This window comes from Pavona decussata, unplaced genomic scaffold (genome assembly GCF_977016875.1).
Source record: "Pavona decussata unplaced genomic scaffold, jaPavDecu1.1 SCAFFOLD_602, whole genome shotgun sequence".
NCBI classification, from domain to species: domain Eukaryota; kingdom Metazoa; phylum Cnidaria; class Anthozoa; order Scleractinia; family Agariciidae; genus Pavona; species Pavona decussata.
Window position 1 is genome coordinate 3,488,141 of NW_028145860.1, and position 17,329 is coordinate 3,505,469.

Here is a 17,329-nt window from a genome sequence, read left to right on the forward strand (position 1 = left end):
ACCTCTGCTTTTCACTTTGATTTTTGCTTTTTTCAACCTAACTATGATTAATATGACTGTGTAATATATTTTAAGATTCCCTTGGACTTCCTCGCCATTAGTGTTTTTTCCTTGCTTTTGTACAACTTATGGCAAAACAATAAACTGAACTGAACTGAACTGTGCCCATTTTTTAGCCCAAATTTGTACCCATTCTTGCGAACCTCCGCGCGGAAAACCTGCAAGTGCTAAGTGGGGCGTGTGGGAAAGTAAACAACAAGGGGCTGGGGAGAGGAACGAAATTCTTCGCACCGCTCGTGTCAAACCAAATCAAACCTCGGGTCATCGGTCGGGTACTAACCGAAAAGCGAGGAAGCGCCCGAAGTAATTCCGGCTTATCGTTGTGGAAGAGTGGGGCATGTTTTTCTTGGGCTTAAACTTTAATTTCAGTTATAACAATGAATACAACTACAAGAATATCATATCCAGATCGAACATGTCTTAAATACCAAAACTGACGGGAAGTTAAATACGAAAATTAAACAAGAACAAAAATTATAGAACGTGATGGCTGGGCGGGAACCAGCAGCAATTTCCGGTTTCCCTTTGGCTTTTTCACTTTTAAGGATATCAGATTTAATATTAAATAAACAACTTGAAACAAACAGTAGACAATGAAGCTACAAACTTCAGAAGAAAACCCTTGAACTTTGTAGAGACATGATGTTCATTTAGCGGTGATGTTTCATATCCTAAATTTGGCCGTGATGTCTGGAACCGGAAGTAAGCAGAGATGCAGGCCGATAAGTTGATTGCATGGAAACCGCGCCTTGCCGTAAAACTTCCAATATGGCGTGAAGATGCTAATCATCTACGCGGAAAAAATGCAAAACGATAACCTTGGATCTTCCATGAATGTCTAACGCAAGATTTGCACATTTGGAATTGTTCTGGTTGGAGGTGAACTTCAAAGGATTTCAGGTTCGCGATGCGTAAATTTTACCCGCAATCATGCCGTGTATTTCTTGTGCTCATTTTGTGCTTCGATGTGAATTTGGCTGGCAAGAAAGGCAGTTATAGTGTTCCTCTTCTTCGCACGAAACGAGATCTGAAAGATAGCCGTGGAAATCCTACTGAAAACTTAAAAGGTCGCCCTGGACAGGGCTACTACATCGCTACAGATCTTGGAACACCAGCACAACGAGTGAGTGATGCGTATTTTTCAAAGTATCCATGTGTTTACCATTGTCTTCTTTCGCCCACATTAATCTTTCTTGGCCTTATGCAGCTCCTTTGTCGTCTCTCATTCCCCCTTCGTCGCTTTTTTTTCGATATCGTTTCTATTATGCGTTTGTTTAACCACTTGAAAACACGTATCAATGATTCTACTTTCTAATTTTATACCGAAGTAATATATGCCCTACTTTCGAAGAGGCAATGCTATCGCGGAAGTTGTGTACACGTATTGCCTTTTCGCATTTTCCGACAAGCGTTTTATTCGATACTCGTAAAGACAGATTATACATATGGTCGTAATATAGTTATAAAAAGATAAAAACTATAATGTTTAATTTCTGTTTTAGTCAATTCGGTACACATTGAGAGCTTCCAAACATGATTTCGCTTTGGCGGTATAAAAATATAAGGAATCGTTTACGTACATGTAAACATTGTTGTCAATTGCATGCATTTGTAAACCAACTTAATGTCCGCGCAGTAATCTACCTACAAGATCAAAGTAAATTTTCGTTTTATGTAATTTAAAAACAATCGAAACGCCGTTTATTGGATTGTATTTTCTGGAGGAAATAGTTATCGTACGTTGACAGTCATACTTTGAAACACACCTGCGTACATGACCAGCACGAAAGTAATATTTACTTTTTTCGGGGTAAATTTCTGATCAAGAAGACAACAAGAAAGTCCATGTCGCTTGCCAAATTGTAAGTTGAAAGCCATTTTAATGTTTGACACTTCGACTTCCTTGCAGAAGCAGGTGAAAAGCTCAATTCGGTAAACAGGCTCAACTAAAAATTTAGTGAGCTAGACTAGACAAAAAGATATGTATACATTTCATTTCTTTGTTCATGTTATCGCGTTAAAAGCCTAGTTAAACTAGAAAAAAAAATTGGGAAAGCAATGTTTCGCCACTGAACCTCCAAGAAACATTTTAGAAGCCAATCGTGCTTTTCAGAAACAAGGGAATATTTTATAATCATTAGAATCAAGATAATAACATTCTTGTTTCTTCTTTATGCAAATTGTGACTTTCTGGTACGTGTATCTGTTGTGGTCTCATATTTTTTTTGTGGTTGTATTTTTTCAATCCACTTCATTTTTATATATTTCCTTTTTTCCAAATTATGAAAATCAAATACACACCGATAACAAATTAAAGCCACAAAATATAATTTTAGCCATTAGTCAAAGAGTGAACATTTAGAAAGAAGGTGTTTCCTATAGTCTTGTCATTAGTGTAGCCAGACTTAAAAAAAATCAAAACAATTTCTTTGCAGAATTTCTCAGCATTAACTAAGAACTTTTCAAATACGCAGATATTTCATGAGGGGCTGACCTCAAAAGCTGATTAAGTAAATTAGTATAAAAAAGACCCTACTAGTACTCTTGGTAACATATTGGCAGTGAGGAAATAAAGGCTTTCTTGCATGACATTACAACAGTACAAGAAATATGACAAGTTTCAATCCAGTTTTTAAGGATGTCTTAACTCAATAGCATGGGCGTGTAATAATACTTATGTCAACCTTTAATCTGTACAGATAAATGTCCTTGTTGATACAGGAAGCAGTAACTTTGCAGTGGCAGCTTCACCTCATCCATACCTTCCTTTCTACTATCACACAGACAGGTAAGTAGAACTTAAATTGGGTGAAGCTGAAATTATCAAATACAAATACACAGTGTTGCAGATAACTTTGAAATCCAGGGTGTCAATGAAGAAAACTGAGGGGTCAATAGATCTGGTTCTCTCCAAATCTTCTTAAATTTGGCATTCAATTTGTCAGGTCGAGAAGCAAGCTTTCATTGTCTTTTTGATCTGATCCCGGGCCGGCCCTCACTTAACTGGAAATTATACTGAATACCGGTGCATGTATACATTAAAGAAGTATAAAGTATGGAATGTAGTCTTTCACAAGGGAGGGATGGAAAAAAAATCTTGAATCCCTGCCAAGAATTGAGCCCACACATTCATATTCATGAGCTTAAGGTAGTTGCGTGGTGAGTAAGGTCATTTAAGTAGGTTCATTGACGTATTTCCTAAAATTATGGGGAATGGTAATGGCAAAAGCATCCTGTTGTTATACAGTGGATGAATATGGTTATGTCAAATGCTGAGGGGAAACAAAAGAGGCCTTGCAAATGGCATTTTACATGATAAGCCCTGGGCTTTTATTTGAAATTTTACAGTATTAGCTGTATTATGATTTTGTGTACTTAATTCTGCTGAACGTAGTAGCCTGTCAATATCTTGGCCATTGACAGGCTTGTTGGGGTGCGTGGGGGGGTGGAGGGGGGTATTATCATCAGAAGGATGGCTTTAGGAGACTTTTGTGGGTGGGGTGGGGGGAACTTCTTTTTACAATTTTACAGTTGCCAAATAAATATTGTTACTGAACAGTGACTTTGTTATAAAACCAACACTTTCACATGTTATTAATAGGATACACATTTTCTGAGCAGTCCTTCTTAGTGCATGGTGTACATGGAACACTCAGGGAACTGTTTATTATCCTTTTCACTGCAGACCAGTTCAGCTTTATAATAAAAAGGATGTATTGAGTGCAACGTGAGAGTATTTACTGGGATAATTTGGGGGCTATCAAGATGCAGTAAGGAAAAACAGTCAGTTGTAGATCTGATCAACATCCAGAAAAATACATAAAATAATACTTGTTGCTTCAAGTTGGTGCTAATTGATTTTGCATTTTCTTCATTTTTGTTGAAGGTCGACTACATATGTAGATCTTAACAGACCTGTTGCTGTGCCGTACACACAAGGAAACTGGGAAGGAGAGCTAGGGTCTGACCTGTTGCGTTTTGTGGAAGGACCTAATGCCACAGTGCGTGTTAACGTGGCAGCCATTTTGTCTTCAGATAATTTTTACATCAATGGTTCCATGTGGGAGGGGATCCTTGGTCTTGGATATACTCGATTATCAAAAGTAAGTGACAAATGAAGGAAAATTGAAATAGCTCTGAAAAACATCTTTTCCATGTAGAAAGTAGTGGATGAAAGGAAATGTGATGTTATATTTTCAGCCTGATGAACAAATGAGAATGATGTATTATTCAGTACTGACACAGGCAAACTCAGAAAAAGAAATTCTGAGTGCTCCTATTAGGAGTCGAACCTAAGACCTTCCGATTGCTAGTTTGGATGCTCTACCACTGAGCTACAGGAGACTCGTGGGAGCATTGGCGATTAACCTAGGTTCATGGGACAAACATCCTGCATACTGCTAGGATTGGAATGTCAATGAGTGGCATATGCGCAGTGAAAGGAAATGTGATGTAATATTTTAAGCCTGGTGAACAAATGAGAATGATGTATTATTCAGTAATGACACAGGCAAACTTGGAATAAGAAATTCTGAGCATCAGTATCAGGAGTCGAACCTAAGACCTTCCAATAATTACTAGTACGGATGCTCTAAAGGCCATTAAACTAGGTTCATGGGACAAACATGTTTGTTAGTTAAAAACTCTGAAACAACAAAAAAGTAAACCTGCTTTGAAAACCAAAAACAAACTTCATTTATTGCTACTAACCACCTGCTGTAAGCAAACACCTCTCTTAATTAGTGACCACTTGTCTATTGTATTCAATGATATTTTTTTGTATTTCCGCCAGCCTGATTCAAGTGTTCTTCCAGTCTTTGACCAGTTTGTTGATAATGGTGTCGTTAAGGACTCATTTTCTATGCAGTTGTGTGGAAGTAGTGAAATTGATTTCTCCTCTGAACCAACCGTAGCTGGAACTATGGTAAGTTTAATTAAACAGCAACATGATGTTTAACCCCTAAAGCCTTAGTATCAAAATGCGTTTTCTCCTCACTGTTGTTAATATATTTCTTTTGATACTAGTTGGGAGAATTTGATGATCTATCCCTTTTTTCTCATGAACTGTATGTTTGAGCAAGTAGAAATCTTTATTAAAAGGAGAAATAAGATAGATACAAGAATTTGTTCCTGATATAAGGGGTTTAAGGGTTAAGAAAAAGAATGTTTGAGGTGTCTGATTATTGAGATTGCAGTGTCACACCACATTCTCTTTTTTCTCTTTTTTTTCTTTTCACCAAGTATGCTCTATATGTGATTTTTGCTACCAATTTTGATCATGCACCGTGATGAGCAACTGAAAAATCTGGCATGTCTGATATTGGCAATTAAATTTGCTGGTGATCCTGTGAATCTTGCCTAGTACACCAATAATGGCTTCCAATTTCATGGCGAACAGTTTATAAAATCCCCGGTGTGTTGCTGGCCTTGTGTTTGCTCACAATGCAATGTAACCCTCTTTTTTTGTAGGTTTTTGGTGAAGTTGATGATGAGCTATATGAAGGTGACCTTCTTTACACTCCAGTAGTGAAGAAATGGTATTATGAAGTTGTCATAACTGATATTGCAGTGGGCGGAGAAAGCTTAAATCTAGATTGCAAAAAGGTAATTAGACATTGTTAATAATTTATAACAAAGACAATATTTGATACACCATTCATGTATTCATGCTGTCTGATTACTAGCATAAAAATAAAATGAGTGGATCTCATCTGGACTCGACAATTATTGTTAGGTCCTGATGTGGACTAGACAGTCTGGGTTAGAAAGAAAGTTTTATTATGTTTCCAAGACAGAAAGGTGGCATTTGGAAGGGTTAACGCCTATGAACAGTCCAAATAAAAAGAAAGTGAAGCAGGAGAAAAATCCTGACTGCTTGTGCAGCCAATCAGATTTCACATCATATTAGTCAAATAATTTTTGGTGAATGGCATGCTTGCCAGTGGGGGTATACTATTGGTCTGGTAAACCATTAGGGGAATCTTTACCCATAATGTGGCAATTAGTCAGAACTAGTTAATAAAATATATTATAATAAATCTGTTTTCCTCAGTATAATTATGACAAGACAATAGTGGACAGTGGAACTACAAACCTCAGAGTGTCAGAAGAAGTATTTGATGGAATTCTTGAACGACTCAAGAAATTTGACAAGGTAAGGAACTGGGCAATAATGTTTATTTATTTGTTTTATTTTTTGGTTTGGTATGTTTCTCCTCCGCTATTTTGTCAGGAATGTCAAAACAATTTGATGGAACTGGAAGTTAATGTTATCTCTTATAATGTAACATGATTTTAATTTCGTTTGCTGTTCTAGCTGGGTGTGCCAGACGATTTTTGGATAGGTAGACAAATGATGTGTTGGAACTATGACAGGACACCTTGGGAGGAATTCCCAGACATGTCCATATCGCTGCTCTCTTCTGTTAGCAATTCCAAGGAGTTTAGGTTGAAAATACCTCCACAGGTAAGATGAGTGACTTCAGGAGCCAATGCCTTATTGCACTTGCGGTAATCAACCCTTACTCCACATTGTCTCTGTCCCATACCTGCCAACCCCCGGAGTACAAAAATCGACATTACATTACGTTCAATGGAAAAAAGTAAGGCACAATATGCGTTCAATCTTATCTATTCGGAGTGTGACACAAAAAGACAAGGAGGAAGTCTGTTTTTTTTTTGAGCAGTTATTACTCTTACTAAGTATTCAATATTTATAGCGGACGTAAAAAGTGGGAGATTTATGTACCAAAGCGGGAGAGTGGGAGACGAGGCAAAAAAGCGTAAGTCTCCCGCCAAAAGCAGGAGAGTTGGCATCACTGCTGTCCACCCAGGGTGAGGTGTATAATTGACACCAAGAAACTGTTATGGAGGCCTAACAGAATGCCAAGGGCAACCCAGGGTGTGGTCGGGGGGGGGGGGGGGAGGGTAGTAATGAGTACTCTTAGTTGCATGATTCATGCTACAGAAACCAGGTTGGGCTCAAAATAATGGTAGTGTTTCCTCAAAACTTGCCAAGTCATTTGGGTTGTTTTGTTGGTTCTTTTGCTTGGTAAAGGGGTTGCTATATAATGAGAGGTTAGTTGCTTAATTCGAAAATTTGCCACATTATACTAACAAAATTGGTTAGATTTAATAGAAGTTGTTTCTTTGCAGCTTTACTTGAGAGAAACAATTGAGCATGGCCCTCTCCCTGGACAGCACTGTTATAAGTTTGCTATCACAAAAGCTGATAAAGGTATGCAATTGTTAAAAAACTACACAGCAGTAGGGGTTTCAATAATTTTTGCAGAAGATCCAGCAAAAAATCAGCAAGGATGAATTCTCGCACGCATTTTCCCTAGTCTGGTGTTGGTGACTTGTATTTGCTTCAAATTCTGATTTTTCGGTTGTTTTTTTACACTTGTTGCGATAGGCCAGTAGTAATAATATTTACTGACAACTAACTTTGGTTTTGGTTTTGGTTTTACAACACTCAATTGAAAGCCACTTTCTGGTTTATTAACAGTAACCTGTATTTAGAAATTAACAGGTTCAGGCATCAAAATAGCCAGTCCGTGACAAAGTTGCAGCCAGACTGTGGTGTACATCCTGATAATAACAAGTAATATTATTGATGCATGATATATTTTCTGTTTCAGGTACGGTGATAGGTGCCGTAATCATGGAAGGCTTTTATGTGGTTTTTGACAGAGAAAATGTCCAAGTAGGGTTTGCAGCAACAACATGTGGAGGTAATTAAAATTAGTTTGACTTTTGTTAGGATCAGTAGCACAATCCAGGGGTACAAATGTGTAACATGGGCTAAAAAATACAGAAAATAACCAATTAAATTTTACTTTGAGAAAAATAGTTAATTAAAAGTTGAAATCTTGTAAATCATGACGTAAACTATGAGTGATACATTGGACATATTATTGCAAGCCCTACTTCCTATTTTGTTTTTATTAACTGTTAAAATTATCTTTTGTTTTTCAAAACAGCTGAGGGGCGACTCAACCCCAGTTCAGAAGTCAGGGGACCATTTAGCAGAGGTAAGGAATTAATTCTTATCCATATTGAGGCTAGCTCCAAATATTTATAATTTATAAATCATCTCTTCACAAAACAGCACCTATTTCTTCAATTAACCCTTTCACTCCCATAGTCAGTCAAATGATGTGGTTCTAACTTTTGGAAGATTTTGGATGCTTGTGAAAGTGACCCAGTTACTGTGCAGTACCTTTTGAAAACATGCATGAAAACTCTGAACCTCAAAATGCAAGTAAAAGTTGCGTTTTTTATTGCGGTCAGTTATAATTGAATCTGCGAAACTAACGACCAACAAAGAGGATTAAATTCCACCAATCACAGTGCACTGTAAACATCAACTTTTTTTTCTTCATTAATCTAAACTTCATTGTTTTCTAAGGTGTGAACTATGATGATTGACAGGACAGTGATGAAAAATAAACCATCAATCAAGTTTAACTTTTGAACTTCAGAATTTGTGTTATTGAAAGCTGCAGTAATCCAAACACAACATTCCTTTACCAACAGTTTTAGTTTCCAGCACCTAGTCGCATTATAGACCCTTATCACTCAGCGGGCATGTTGAGTCTTGGGGGAATAAAAAGCTTTGTTTTCGCACGGCAAGCCTCGGCCAGACGCAAACTCAGTGCAAGGCTTACCGTGTAAAACAAAGCTTTTTATTCTCCTGAGACTCAACATGGCCACCGTGAATAAAGGTCAATAAAGTTATATTTTTCACAGCACTTACTCATAGCAGTGGAAATCTAAGAAAGGAATTCAAGAACTAGTCTTGTTTAATTAGTTCCATTGGGTTCAAAAGGTTGTGTTCTTGAGTTGTGATAGTTGTTCTTTGATCCACTTTGTCAAATTCCACTGTTGAGCACTTAGCCTGCGAGCAAGCTCTTGGGGGAGGGGAGAAGGAGCGTCTTCCCTCTCCCCACCCCTGTGAGCTTGCTGGCAGGCTATTTAGCACTTTTCAGCATTACTGTTACAAGTAGCTTTAAAAATGAAAACATTAGTTGTTGTTTTTTTCTTGTATTATCTTCAATAAAAATAAATAATTAATAAATAATTTACAGTAATGAGAAGTGAAGCAGTACTCAGTGAGTGTAATTTCTTGTCTTTTCTTTCAGATCCAGTGGACTGCGAATACATAGAAACTGAAAGCTCTGACACAGCACTCCTCACTGTAGCATATGTCATGGCTGGCGTGTGCGGACTGTGCCTTTTGCCAATTTTTGTTCTCTTGGCGCAAGCCAGTTGTAAGAGACATAGACAGAGACAGCAGCTAACTGCACCTGAAACTCCAGCAACTGATAAAACATCTCTTAGAAGCGACTTTTTTAGTCACTAACCCTTTTCAAGTTTAGCTAAAAAAAAACTGATGAATGAACTGCGCCACTGGAAAATAGCACTTATGTAGCAGCTTTCATTTAAATTGTTCAAGCTTGCAGATTTCATCCACAGATGCAAACAGTCGGAATACCTTGTATAGTACAGTAACATTCACCCCAGGAAGTACTGCTCAGTAGCTTTGATTTGAATGGCCTCGCTTTAGGATTTCATCCTCAGACTCAACAGTTAGAACCACCTTTTACAGCATAATAAACAGCACCACAGGAAAGTACTGCTCAGTAGTTTTTATTTGAATGGTCACAATTTAGGATTTCATCCACAGACTCAAAAGTTAGAACCACCTTGTACAGCATAATAAACAGCACCACAGGAAAGTACTGCTCAGTAGTTTTCATTTGAATGAAATTAATTAGGATTTCATTAACAGGCTTGAAGCTAGAATCATATTACATGACATGAGATTAATCCTAGAAAGCAAAAGCTTTTGTTATTATTATTATTCAATTGACTCTAATGCATCAGTTTCCTTATACATTACCTCGCACCCTGTAACTCAATTATTGCAACTAATATTTACTTTGGTATGATATTCATTGATCTGCTATAAACTTAATAGCTCTATTTAGTTCATTGAAATATTTTACTATGTAATAATTGTTATCCATTTATAGGATAGTACCCATTAACAGTAAGTTGATTGTTAGGTGCAATATTTTGCATTAACCATTGAGATGAAGGAATCATTAAGTGTGGTTTTCAGGTTTGAGTTATCAATGGTTTAGTTGAGTTAAGTTTCAAGCACTGTGACACTGTGGTAACACTGTATTGTCTGACTGTATAATAGATGCACCATGCAACTACTCAAGTTGACTTTTATCCTTTTTGTTGTGATTAGATTTACTTTAATTAGTTGAGAAATGGTATTACAGTGGAACCCTGCCTTACGACCACCTCGTTAATAGGACCACCTTGTTATTACGACCACTTTTTTGTGCCCCAAATGAATTGAAAGTCCAGTCATTTCCTTAGTTTTACAACCTTGTTAATCTGATCACTCCGTTATTACAACCGCATTTTCGCGGCCCGAAGGTGGTCGTATTAACGGGGTTCCACTGTACTTTTATACCCTCAATGTGAAACTGTTCTTTGGTCCAGTGTTCCAAACCTTATGTGAAAACTGATTTAAAATAATTAACGATGGCCAAGCCTTAAAACTCAAATATGAAATCAAGTTAACTTGTCTCATGGTTAATTAGAGAAATATGTTATTATAAATAGTAATGTGTAACAAAAGGATATTTTTTAATAGGGATAATTACATTGAATATCAGAATTACTACAAATTAAGAAGATTTGTGTAGAATGTTATTTTTTAGTTATCACGTTATTAGATGGAGCTACATTTATTTGTTTTCTTTCCGTGCAACAGAAAACACTACCGTAACGGTTTGTAATCGTTTTTCCTTAAATACTTGATAAATGTTTGGCTTAGTAAAATAAAGAAACATTTGGAAATTCTCATTATGCAGTCTTTTAAACTAACAAGATCATTGACACATTTCAATGCTAATAATTCACGTACAGTACAGGCATGACCAATTTAAAAGCATCTACACCGTAACTTTGTAACATGCATGTAAAGTATATTGCAAGGGATATTGAACAGAAACATTTTTTATTTCAATTGCCTTTTGTAACAAGCATTTTGTAATAAAAATAGATTACAGATTCATCCTGCGTGTTTCCTCTGTTTATACCTGCAACTACATTTTACAACTTTCCGTTTAACTGAAATATTCCCCAAATTATAATTAATATGAAACCCTTACATAACTTTAGCACACTAAATTTTGCTAAGAAAACCATCAATCGAGGAGCTCCCCCATCCCCTAGATTAAATCCTCCTCTGTAATATGTCCCCTGTTTAGAGGTCAGGTTTTCTTAATAAGCTCCCCTTTTTATTAACCCCCCACCCCTGCCACAATTTCCCATGTTACAAACACAAGATAAATACCACTGACAAAACCTGAGTGTACCAATCATCCATTTCTGCATGGAAAAACTTGACCTTAAATGTCCTAATTGTTACTGTGCCATGGTAAGAATAACATTATTAATATTAATTTTGTAATTACACAACCCACTTCTTGAGGTGTGAACATAAAAAAGCCCCCCTCCCCCCAGGGGATCCACATTAAACACACAAAATCTGTAGTTCATCCTAAAACTGGGCAAGTCTGGAGCAAGTTTCTGATTTTTTGGCTAACAAAGTGCTTCAATTACAGTGATATAGTAGAATTACCTATTATATGCATATTGTTGTCATCAAAGTATTATTTTAGTACATATAAATAAATGTTTTTTCTCATTTTTAACATTGCATGAAATTTTACAAATTTATCCAGCCCCAGTTGTTCAAAGAGCGGATAAAATGTATGGGTTGGAGTACATTTTTATCCGCTGTATAGCGATTTACCTACTGGATAAAGTTATACGCTTATTCAACAACTCAACAACCGGGACCACATCTGTAAATTAATTCTTAATTAACTCTTAATTAACTCTTAAGCCTGACAGGAGGAATTAATAATTAAAGTATTGTGTTGTAATTTAGCAGGCCAGTTATAGATTCTACCTGATCAAAAACTCCTGATCTGCCCTAACCTGTCCCGTTTCCTTTCATTGCAAACATCTCCTCTTTCAGCAAAAGATTATTAATACCTAACTAGCTGCACTACTTACAGATCTCAATGGTAATTTAAGCTCCTTTATACTGGGCATATAAAAATCTGGAATGGACTTCCTGTCACTGGGATCACAGGAACTCTGATAGCTTTTCACATCTTCAAGTGTCGAGATTCCAGTCAGCATAAGAACAGTCTTCAAGCCACAGTTATTGCCAAACAAGATGTCTGTGCCAAGTCTAAATGGATACATTCAATAAACATGTTAAGTCTCAGCTTTCACACTGGGGGAAACTTGAAAAGTTTGTGTTGTTAGTAGTAATCTCATCACAGACTCAAAAAGTTAGATTTTCTGGAAAAATGCCCCCCTTCTTGGACCAAAAAGCCAAACTTGGCACCCTATCACAGTCCTGGAACTCTATCTAGCCATATTTACCTAACAGTATGCACATTGAGGAAACCAGAGTTGTGGAACTACAGGTAAGACATGCTCAACGAAAGGCTACACTTCTCTGCCTTCACAATAGATGCCACCGACCTTGTAACATAGCCACGGACTGACTGCTGAACACTCATCTTTTGCCAAGTGAAAGAACAGACCACCAAATTATTAGGTGTTCCCCCCTACCTCCCCCCCCCCCTTTCAACATCACATTAAAACACCACCCCTCTCCTTTTTGTTAAGTGTGTACCAACCAGGACTCAAAATCCAAAGTGTATGAACTAAAGCCGCTGACAGTGACAAACCATTGTGGCATGGTCAGACTTCCATGGTAAACTGATCCTTCTGACAAGGAAAAGCAAGTTGGGGGGGGGGGGGGGAGGGGGGTAACAAGTCAACCCTTTAACCCCTAATGTCAAAGAACAAATTCTCCTATCTTGTTCCCGTACTTTTCTTATAAACATACTAGGAAGAGGTTGTTGAAATATCAAGAAAATGCACCTTAGGTGATCATAGCCTTAAATCTCATGACCTCAGGGGTTTGAATAAGCATTAATATTAGAAAGAGAAATTTGATGCTGATGTACATACTTAAAAGTATACAAAGTTGATTAATATTTTGTGTTCACAATGTGAACCACAATTTTGTATATAATTAAATGCCATGTTTACAAGACAGGTCTATTTTATACATGACTCACCTATCTCCTATCATGCAGGTCTTTGATGGGTCAATGTTGTGACTAAAAAAAGAATAAAGTGTGCATTAAATAAAAATGATTATGTTTTTTCAAGTCTGACTGTAAGAAACCACAGTGACTGACTGTTGTAAAATATTTGAATGTGCTGTTTTCCACAGGCAGTGAACACAGTGAACAAAGAATGTGTCATCAAACCGTTCTTACTGTGAATTTATGCAGTCAAACATAATTCTTTCTGGTTTTCCTATAATTTTTGCTTTTCTTCTGGCTGCTGTTTCCACGGAAATGACAAAGCAACCTGTACCTGAAACATTCATGAAAATAAATATCATCTCCATTATCTCACGATAATACTAAATCAATTGTAATACTTACAGTAATAAGTTTCTTATTCGAATCCATTAAAAATCATTTGGAACAAGTACATGAAAAAAATAAACAAATTACCGTACACCATACTGTTCAGTAGCTTTCATTTATTAGTGAATGGTTCATATATACTTTCAAAGATTGCATGTAGGATTTCATCGACAGACTCAAACGTTTGAATCACCTCGTACAGCACTGGCAGAAAGCTCTTTATGGCAATTTCATTTGGAAGGTCACACTTTATTAAGGATTTCATCCACAGACTCAAAACTAAGAACCACCTTGTACAGTGTACTGTCAGTAATAAACAGCACCATGCAAAAAGTACTGCTCAGTAGCTTTCATTTGAATGGTTACAGTTAAGGATTTCCTCCACAAACTAAAAAGTTAGAACCACCTTGTACTAATAATAAACAGCACCACAGGAAAGTACTGCTCAGTAGCTTTCATTGGAATGGTCACACTTTAGGACTCAAGAACCACATTTAACAGAATAATTACAATTTAAAGCAACTACCTGGAATAACAATGTCACTGTTGCTAAATGGAAACCTGTCATCAGTATTTGTTGCAATAAATAAGCAGGAATCTTTAGCAAGATAACTAGCAGCTTTGATAAGTTTCTGGTAACTAAAGTGTTCATCAAATCCACAAACCACTGCTCCAACCTAAAGAAGTAAAATAAATGAATTGGTTAGAAGGTATTAAACAGTAGTTTGAATCCATTCAGCAACTCTTATGCTCTGTCCTTGGACAAAACACTTTGCTCCAAAAGCATGCCACCTTTAAAAATCTCAAGACGTTTGCAGACATTTAGAATCAGTGGGGCAAATGAGGATTGACTGATTGATTAATTGATGGATGGATGGATTGCTTGATTGCTTGATTGATTGATTGATTGATTGATTGATTGATTGATTGATTGATTGATTGATTGATTGATTGATTGATAATGAAAACACCACAATGGACTTAATTTCATTCACTTTAAGTTGAGTGTTGGTGGATGCCTATTGCCAGTCAAACAAAATCTGTTAAAATACTTTCAAGTTCAAAGATTGTAAAGCCAATTTCCCTGTGGCATAATTTACATTCTTTGTTCTGAATGCTAACTTTTTTGGTAATGACATTTAATAAAAAAACAAAGTTTAAAAGTTTCTTTTACATTTCTAAATTGCTTTTAATTTGATTTTCATGAACTTCAGTGTTCTTTGTGTTCGCATTTCCTTTCACAAACTTAGGAATACATGCAGACTGATTATATGCAAAAAAACATTTAAGTCCCATTTTCTCGGGCTAATGTAGGTGCTGTCTTTATTTAATTTGTACCTCTGGATCCAGAGTAAGCGACTTCCACTCTCCCATATTATTGTATCCACCAGTTGACCGATCTGGCTGCAAAATGTTTTTAAGGTATTATCAGATTAGCTTTCAAAGAATGACATAGACTGCATAGGCAAGCAATTTAATGGAGCCACATTGACTGAAAAGCCAAGCTGCCGGCAAAAATGAAGCCTGTGAGAGGAGTGGGGTTTTGCTCTCATGATAATTTCAGTTGCCCCAGTCCAGGAATGGCTGACCACACAGGCTTAAAACAAGGTTGATTCAAAACTTAACACCAGAAACACAGATTTTCTTACAGTGGTGGCAGTGTTGGGAACTTAATTTTGAGTGATTCAGTGATTCATCTCCACAATGTTTCAAGTCATATACAGGATTAAGGACAGCAGAGAACAATTTCCAGTACGAGGATCTAAAAAACTGGTACTCTCAATTAAAGAAGTGGGTGGATCGTAATAGGTCTTGGTCGATGTACACAGCACAGTGGAAGTAAAAGGTATTAACAACATAGCTATTTATCACTGAATAATAGGGGAAAACATGTGATCTGATGACTAGTTTGAATCAGTTGCAAGCATGAATCATACACTACACCATGTAAAACTGTCACAAGGTGTCTCGCTGCAGGGTGTGTGTGTATGGGGGGAGGGGGAGGGAGAGGCAGTGGACAGGTGTGAATTCAAGTTCCAACAAGAAACTTTTAAGGTCCCTCCCCCAATCCCTGGTTCACTAATGACTATCCCCAAAGATCACCCACAAATTCTGACCTGACTGGGTACGTCTCCAGCACTCCAACAAGGTACATTAAAAGAAGTTACATGCAAACTAGAATTTTAATACATGGTAGTCATGGAAACAAGCTCCATTTTGCAGCCTGAATCCAACTTACTCCAGAGCCAGTATGTGGAATTCCCAAATCATCAAGTTCCTCTACCATCCCTGTTGTACCAATGATGAAGACTTTCTTATCAAACTTGAGAATCTCCTTTAAATAATACCCAACAGCATATGCTGTGCCATAGATTTCTTCCTGTGTATGAAAGATCATTAATTAAACAGGAAAAAGAAAAAAAATTCCAGTTTACCATAAAGTCGTGGTTACACAAGGGGAAGTCAACCTCGTTTCCAACGTCTCTCCTCTTCACCAGGGAGCTCCCTGGGACATGACAAGGAGAGACCCTGGGGATGAGGTTGAAGGGGAAGTTTGGACAACAACAAAAGACTCAAGAAAATTCATTCAGAAATGCATGTTTTTAGCCGGCTAACAAAAAGTTTGGGATTTTCTTGAACTGGGCTGTAAGAAATGAAATTCTGAAAAAAATTCATTAAATATTGAACTCACTTTGCAAGCTTCAATTCCAAACTTTTCAAACTTTTTCATATATTGTGCTCTTGACTTGGAGCTGTTGTTAGTCATAAAGAAAATCCTTTTACCCTGAAAAAAAAAAAAAATACAACACAAACATATAAATAATAAAAGGTTAATGTCACAGCACTGAACAGTGTGACAAAATCCCCAAGTTAAAATAAATAGCCATAATTTTCAGTGACGTATCCAGCCTTTCATAAAAGAAGGTAGTTTTTATAATAATGGGTATATTTGATTGATTAGACTCAAAATATTTGCAGTAGTAAATTATTAATTTTAGCCCCACAGTGAAATCCTCCTTTGCTGCATCTAATTATAACACTCTGTTATATCCGCAACTGTTTTCCCTTCTCTGTTACTATTATTGTCATTGCAATTTTTTATTTGTTAATTTTTGCATTTATTTAAAGGTCATCACTGATACCACTAAGCAACTGCTGGCCATTCCTACTTGCATGAGCAATTTTTTTTAAAATTAAGGATTAAAGAAGAGCTCTTGACAAGTTCCCAGCTGTAACAATACAAACCTTCCCAAGACGGGGGAGGGGAGGGCAGTAATCTGAGTATCAGGCCTTCCTTAGGGGAGAGGGGAGGGGGCAGAGCAAGAGATCCTCTCTTTTCTCAAGCTTCGTTTCTAAAGGAATGAAATTGATTCATACTCTAGAAGAGGATTTATAACTATACAGTGGGAAAATTCTCTTACCAATTTTCGTAGTTCTTGCAAAACTTCTACCGCACCGTCAAAGGGGCCAATCTCGTTCCAAAGCACCCCTAGGTTAGACGCAATAGTAAGTCTTATTTCTTAAAATCTCACACCGAAGTATCCCCATGACTAATTTATTCACTTACCATCGCAGTCGAAAATAAATGTATCCATAGAAGCAATGAAATCGTTCGCTTCTTTTCCTTGAAGAAGTAGACAAGATTTGTCCGCCATTTTGATTGCAATAAATTACCGCTGATTGCTTGCAGCCCCTAATCGTGCCAGGTCATTGTA

At 37.0% G+C, this 17,329-nt stretch overlaps 2 protein-coding genes across 2 annotated transcripts; one reads left to right on the forward strand and one right to left on the reverse strand.

The window, feature by feature from the left end:
• Window positions 1-651: 651 nt before the first annotated feature.
• On the forward strand, window positions 652-11,158 carry LOC146449432 (beta-secretase 1-like). Its single transcript, XM_085101584.1, has 11 exons — window positions 652-1,183; window positions 2,760-2,848; window positions 3,947-4,163; window positions 4,853-4,984; window positions 5,530-5,664; window positions 6,113-6,214; window positions 6,377-6,526; window positions 7,216-7,297; window positions 7,701-7,793; window positions 8,043-8,093; window positions 9,204-11,158. Exons 1-11 carry the CDS (start codon window positions 968-970, stop codon window positions 9,422-9,424), a joined length of 1,488 nt encoding a protein of 495 aa, XP_084957710.1. The 5' UTR covers window positions 652-967; the 3' UTR covers window positions 9,425-11,158.
• LOC146449433 (glycerol-3-phosphate phosphatase-like) lies at window positions 11,083-17,284 on the reverse strand. Its single transcript, XM_085101588.1, has 9 exons — window positions 17,182-17,284; window positions 17,036-17,103; window positions 16,306-16,398; window positions 15,853-15,993; window positions 14,952-15,017; window positions 14,140-14,290; window positions 13,458-13,557; window positions 13,254-13,295; window positions 11,083-12,349 (listed from the first exon to the last, which is right to left on the reverse strand). The coding sequence occupies exons 1-9, from the start codon at window positions 17,267-17,269 to the stop codon at window positions 12,148-12,150; spliced, it is 951 nt and encodes a 316-aa protein (XP_084957714.1). The 5' UTR covers window positions 17,270-17,284; the 3' UTR covers window positions 11,083-12,147.
• Between the last annotated feature and the right edge of the window lie 45 nt (window positions 17,285-17,329).

Coding starts and splice junctions, on each gene's coding strand:
- LOC146449432 (XM_085101584.1), top strand. CDS start 968: ATGCGTAAATTTTACCCGCAATCATGCCGTGTATTTCTTGTGCTCATT. Junction 6,527..7,215: donor GGTTGAAAATACCTCCACAG/GTAAGATGAGTG, acceptor GTTTCTTTGCAG/CTTTACTTGAGAGAAACAAT. Junction 8,094..9,203: donor CAGGGGACCATTTAGCAGAG/GTAAGGAATTAA, acceptor CTTTTCTTTCAG/ATCCAGTGGACTGCGAATAC.
- LOC146449433 (XM_085101588.1), bottom strand. CDS start 17,269: ATGGCGGACAAATCTTGTCTACTTCTTCAAGGAAAAGAAGCGAACGAT. Junction 15,018..15,852: donor TTCCACATACTGGCTCTGGA/GTAAGTTGGATT, acceptor AACATTTTGCAG/CCAGATCGGTCAACTGGTGG. Junction 13,296..13,457: donor TTTGACTGCATAAATTCACA/GTAAGAACGGTT, acceptor TTCTTTTTTTAG/TCACAACATTGACCCATCAA.